Raw genomic sequence first — 6,102 nt, forward strand, 5'->3', positions numbered from 1 at the left:
AGCAGAACTGACTTTTAAAGACCCCCGAGGTAGGAAGATCAGTGTTCTATCATTGTTCACCTAAGAATGTATTTCTCACTCACTCTAGGGACTTTCTTACCCAATATTAGGGTGAAAGGATTTTGGAGACCATTATGACCAACAGCCTCAGATGAAGCAGAGAGAGAAAGCCATAGAGTGACATCATTTTAATTTTTAAAAAATATATTTAATACTTTCCCCCCATTTATGTGCTAAACTATTTTTCACATTTAAAAATTTTTTTGCGTTTCAAATTTTCTCCCTTCCTTCTTTACCCCTTGTTGAGAAGACAAGCAATTTGACATCGTTTCTACACGTGCAATCATGCAAAGTCTTCTCCACATCAGTCATGTGACAGCGTTTTTAACAGTCAATTTAACACTTCAGCATTGGTGCCTTTTCTGTGATGAGAGTCTAGGCTTTCAAGGAGCTCCTTTAATATATGTGTGGGTATATACATAATAAATATTAGGTAATAGGAGGGGACCTGAAGAACCAGTTTATTTATTACTTATTGTACTGTAGTTTAGATAGAGAAAGAGTCTGCCACCCATGGCCCACCACAGGCTAGGAATAGTTTAACATTTTTAAAAGTTTCTGTCTTAAAAACGTAAAACCCATTTTTAAGTTGGTCATACAAAAATGGGCAGCGGGGTGGATTTGGGCTATAAATCTCATACACTTAGACTCTAGACTTGCTGTTCTTAAAAGCGACCACGACATCTGGGAAGTGAGGCCGTGGCACGCAAATTAACCGCAAATAAACCGGGTTTAGGTGAGGGGGGCTGGGCAGTCATCCCTGTCTCCTCTGGGACCATCCGGTCCAGTGGCAGGAGGTGCATCAGGAGCACTGGAGATGGTCCTGGCTGCAACGGAGCTACAGTCTTTGACAGGCCTCAGTCCCGTCGGAGGCAATCACTTAATCAGGGTCAAGAAATGAGGCAAATGAAGACTTTTTAAAAAACTAGCCCCTCCCCCAAAATTCCGTGAGACACTCTTCCTCCAGTAAGTCCGTCATCCCGGAGAGCGAGAGGTCAGACTTAGAGGCCCACGTGCAAAAGTCATTCACTGCTATCTGTTCTAGAAAGATTCCAGACTTGGGACAAAGATGGCCGGAAACGAATTCAGAAAAAACTTGCACGTGTCCCCCACCACGTAAGCCTGCTAAATCTTGCGGGACAGTCCTAGAAGTCATCTGCTCTTTGGCAGATTAGTAAACTGAGCAAACTCGCCCCCAGTCACGGAATTTATATAAAGTATCTGAGGGGGAATGTGAGACTCTTCTCTGATAATCTATCCATTTCAATTACTTCTACATTAAAAAAAAAACAACAACTAAGTTTGGCGATTTAAATATTCAACTTTTACTTTCTTTGGTTGGATGCGCATTTTATGGAAATTATTTAGTTTTAATAAAGAACATTTAATAAATTAATAAATTCTCAATTAAGGTTTCCCTAAGAATCTCTTGCGCACTAATGAGGTACACGCGTGCTTCCCAGCACGGAGGGACGTTCTAAGAAGAACGGCAGGGCAGGAAGAGGTCTCGGTTAACACCTCCCACCCCCTCCGTGACAAAGGGAGAGGGAGACGAGGCACGCCGGAACCAGAGCCCGAGCACGGATCCGCGCGGAGTTCCAGCGGCTCTGGGAGGCAGGGAGGAGCGAGCGGGTGGGGATCACGTGGAGGAGCGGAGTGGGGGTGGGGAGGAGGAGGAGACTCCGAAGTCGCTCCCCTCCCTTCGGCTCGTCCCTCCTCTCCGCGAACTCAGTCTGAGCCCTCCCGGCTCCCGTCCTGGTGCTTTCTGGTTCTGCGCCTGCGCGGCTCCCTGACGCCCTTCGTCTCTGGCGCCGGAGAAGGTCGTGCGTGTTCAGGTGAGTCTCGGATCCGCCGCCTCTCCTGAGCCCGCTTTTCCTTCCTGTCCTCCCTTTGCCTTTCCCGCCCTGTTTGAGACATGTCCGGCAAGCTCCCTTCTTTTCTAGACCTCCTCTGTGAGGCCTCGAGAGCCTGGAGTGCGCGGGCCTTGCCGGGCCGCCCAGCCTCGTCGGGGGCAGGGGGGAGGGGGGAAGGGGGAAGGAGGAAGAGGCACTGGGTAGGAAACGTAGCTCTTGGAGGTTCCGTTCCTCCTCGGGCCGGCCTTGGTGTCGGCGTCCTTGGAGGAAGGAAGCGTAAGGAGAGGCGCCCAAGGTCATACATCCCGCCCGGGGGGGGGGGGGGGGAAAGGGAGAGGTGTCCTAATGGCCCGGGAGCGTTTCTTTAATAGCTGAGCTCCCGGGGCTCACTGCAGGATCGAGCCGCTGTCCGAGGCAGGGGGCTTGACCCCCTGTGAATGGCAGCTGTCTACAATTATTGGGCACTTGCTGTGTACCGGGCTCCATGAGTTGTCTCCTTGGATCCAACCCATTTTACTTATGGGAAAACTGTGTCCGAGGTCTCCCTCCAGCCCTGTCCAGTGTGTCCAAGCGCTGCACAAATGAGTAACTGCAATAGAGTGAGATAACAGGGAGGGAGAATTCAGTAGACGTAAATGGGACCCTCCTCTGTGCCTCTCATTGACCATTCACTTGGCTCCCTGTGACTTAGATGTTCATCAGTGATCAATATCGTGTCAGAAATGAATTCAGAAGAACTTGTTATTTACATTTAGTATTTACTCTGTCTCTAGCAGGAAGAACCGGCAGCATGTCTGCTCCAGTTTTGGCGAAACCACAGCTGCGAGGCCTTTTGGCCAAGCGCCTGCGAGTTCACATCATCGCGGCGTTCGTTCTGTCCCTGGGATGCGCCACCCTGTACAAGGTGTGTGCTCGGCCCGTCACTGTAGGGTAAACCGTTTCACAGAGACCGGATGTGATGTGCCCCAACAACTGCTTACGGAACCTGAACGTTCCACCCACTCTGCTTCGCACGTTGTTCTCCCTGAATAAAAACAGCTTTTTTGTCCTTACCATCCCCCCTCCCCCAACTACTACCTTTTCTCTTAAAAGTTCTCCCCTCCAGCTTTTCGCTTTTGACCACAGCGCACACTCCCACATCATCCCACAGCTGTTCCCTCCGCTCGGTGACCCCGGCCCAAATTCGGCCCCTGTCATCCCTGATCAGCCTCCCCGCCGCCACTATTTTCCCTTCCCGATCCTTACCTGGCCGCCAAACTCATTCCCAGAGTGCAAGTCTAAACGATGCTTCTTGGGTCAAGACATTTCCAGTAGCTCCCACTGGCTGTGCTGGTAACGACAGACGCTCTTCACAAAACTCTGGATAAGACTTAATTCAAAGTGTGGGTCTTTAAATTAGTATTTCCTTCTGCGTGCTCAGATGTGTGCTGTTCACTCCCTTCTATCATCCATTATCATCGGGGCTGGTCTTGCTTTCTTGGTGATGTTTCACTTTACTTTGTTTTCCTCTCCTGAAGACTGAATGTTTGTGAAGGAAATCTTTAATATGTAACATAGGGCAATTGATGCAACTAAAAAAGAGCTGGATCTGGAATTAGGCGACCTGAGTTAACCTGTTAGCTTCGAACCTTTGTTACCTGAGCAAATCATCTAACCTAGGTGACTTTTATAAAGCTTTATGTACAATATATAATTTTAGTTTTTTAACTTGCAAAATGAATAGATTTGAACTAGATGACTTCCAAGGTCTCGTCTACCTCTAATTCTTTGATCTTAATGATACTTAGTTCAAATAAGGAATATAGATTATAGAATACTTAATAACTTCAAGAATAAGTATGTTTGCTTGTAAATGGTAGGAGTAATCCGACCTAATAACTGATATGAAGATATATAGATACAAAACGTCTTTTACTATTGTTTTGGAAATTAAATTAATCAATGAAATCATGATTTTGAAAATATACTGTATTTTAAATTGTGGAATTTCATCTTTTAGTTTGGTGTAGCTGAACCCAGGAAAAAGGCGTATCAGAATTTCTATAAAAAGTATGATGCTGTGAAAGATTTTCAAGAGATGTATCAGGCCGGTGTCTTTCAGTATGAAAAAAAATAATGAAATGTACAGGTAATAAACATTTTATTTGACATAGATTTTCAATATCATGGATTCTCAGTTTGTACAAAGGAAATAGTACTTGGTTGCTTTTAGGGAAAAAAATTAAATTAGCTTATTAATCTAAGTCAATTTCATATCTTGATAATGTAGTATACATGTTTCTCACAAATGCTAACAAATAATTTCAGTAGGAACTATGGATATTAACTGGGTTACCTCCTGGCATTTGGGGATATGCAGAGGCGTTTCTGCTTTGTCTCTCATCCTATAAACTCTTATTTGGTTGGAATAGTTAGACTATTTGCGCTGTCATGCCCTGAGATCTTTATGGACCATAAATAGTCACCTGCTCCTATTTTTTTTTTTTTTTTTTTTTGCGCAACTATCAAAAGGTATTGCTTTCCTTGATAAAGATCTTTTCTAACTATCTGGCCTTATTTATGGAATATACTTTCTTCACCTTAGTCTCTAGGAATCCATCGTTCCCTTCAAAGTTGTGCTCAAGTGCCAACCCCAATTGCTAATTTTCTCCCACCTTAACCACCCAAAATTTCCTCATATTTACTTTTTATGTATTTAATGTTAACTTGAACTGTTCTGATTTTGTCTCTATCCCTATCCCCCAAGATATGTAGTAGATGCTTAATAAATGTGTGTGGATTGTTAAATGCCTTACTTGTGAGTAGAGGTAAGCAAACAAGCAGCTAGGTGGTATAGTGGATAGAGTAGAGTGAAGGACCTGAAGTCATTTTTGAAGCTGAGTTCAAATGTGGCCTTGGGCACTTAAGAGCTGTTTTGACTCTGGGCAAGATATTTAACTCTGCTTCATCTGTAAAAATGAAGTGGAGAAGGATGTGGCAAATCACCCCAGTATCCTTGCCAAGAAAGCCCCCAGGATCATAGAGTGGGACACAACTGAAGATGACCAAACCAAAAAGCAAAGCAAATGAAGAGTGAAGGTAGAGTAAGAAACAAGGTGCTATCTTTGAATAGATTTGGCCTTTTGGCTTCACTGTTACATGGTGTCACAAGAAGAAATGGTCTTTAACTGTGTGGTTGGTAAATAAAGGCTTACGTTATATGAGAAAGATCATGTATAGAAGTAGTTGAAATTCTACCCTTGTACAGGAAGTACCAGGTAATTTCTGACCTCTAACAACCCATGAAAGTGTCTGTTGAGGGATGTATCTGTACTGGGGTCTACATTGATGGAAGGTGTAGCTGCACTAATGAAACTGTGCCTTCTGAGACTTAAGAAAATGATCTCAGTCTAATATCTTACAGGATATTAAAAATAGAAGTTACTTCAGAAATTGTTTTGGATTTGGTGGAAAATGAGAAATCGGTTTTCTCAAGTTGCAGATTTATTGTTCTGTGCTAATTTTTGAACTTTACATAATTGAGTGGAACATGTCAAGAGGGTCTCATTTTGAGATCCAATATGGTGACACAGGTTGAAATATGGAAATATTAAGGAGCTTTTTTAAGGCTTAAAAAGACAGGTCCCAGTATGTGTCACTTCGAGTAAAAAGACAGGATCTGAGCTCAGTTGAAAAAAATATATAGAAGAGTGATGTTGACATGAATTGTTGTCTTAACTAATGGGCTTCTTTTTTTCTTTTTTTTTTTTCTTTACAGGCTTCAGAGGCTTGAGATCTTTGGATGCTTATTACTTGCCTGGTTTTCTTGTGCTCTGATGTAAAATACATGCACACTGGTTGTGGAATAACTTGATAATAAACAGTTAATGACTTATATATGGTAACTTAAATTGTGTGCTCTACGTGTATGTTATTAAACATTTATTATTCTCTTCCCCTTCCCATCACAGTCTGTTCTTAGATGCTAAGGTATAAATAACTTTATACTAAGGTATAAATAACTGGGAACAGCTCAGAATGTAACCAAAAACTAGAGCTTTTAAGTTGCCTTAACTCTATTTCTAAAATCTGTGATAAATTCAAATCTATTCCCATTAGTTATTTGTGGTATAGCAAAGGACTTTCATCTTTGCCTTTTTCTGATTGAAGCAAAATAATTATCTAAATGGACTGTTTTCGTTTAAAAGGT

The 6,102-nt window shown here is 42.9% G+C and overlaps 1 protein-coding gene across 2 annotated transcripts; it reads left to right on the top strand.

Annotated features, from left to right (window-relative positions):
* Window positions 1-1,606: 1,606 nt before the first annotated feature.
* Window positions 1,607-5,803, top strand: COX6C (cytochrome c oxidase subunit 6C). 2 transcript variants are annotated; one of them, XM_074268336.1, is made up of 4 exons: window positions 1,607-1,895; window positions 2,687-2,817; window positions 3,913-4,041; window positions 5,671-5,803. In XM_074268336.1, the coding sequence occupies exons 2-3, from the start codon at window positions 2,704-2,706 to the stop codon at window positions 4,027-4,029; spliced, it is 231 nt and encodes a 76-aa protein (XP_074124437.1). In that variant the 5' UTR covers window positions 1,607-1,895; window positions 2,687-2,703; the 3' UTR covers window positions 4,030-4,041; window positions 5,671-5,803. The 2 variants fall into 2 exon arrangements, with proteins under 2 accessions (XP_074124437.1, XP_074124446.1); XM_074268345.1 differs by having other exon boundaries at window positions 1,807-1,895; window positions 2,690-2,817.
* The last annotated feature ends 299 nt before the right edge of the window (window positions 5,804-6,102 follow it).

This window comes from Sminthopsis crassicaudata, chromosome 1 (genome assembly GCF_048593235.1).
Source record: "Sminthopsis crassicaudata isolate SCR6 chromosome 1, ASM4859323v1, whole genome shotgun sequence".
Taxonomy (NCBI): domain Eukaryota; kingdom Metazoa; phylum Chordata; class Mammalia; order Dasyuromorphia; family Dasyuridae; genus Sminthopsis; species Sminthopsis crassicaudata.

Coding starts and splice junctions, on each gene's coding strand:
- COX6C (XM_074268336.1), top strand. CDS start 2,704: ATGTCTGCTCCAGTTTTGGCGAAACCACAGCTGCGAGGCCTTTTGGCC. Junction 2,818..3,912: donor GATGCGCCACCCTGTACAAG/GTGTGTGCTCGG, acceptor TTCATCTTTTAG/TTTGGTGTAGCTGAACCCAG.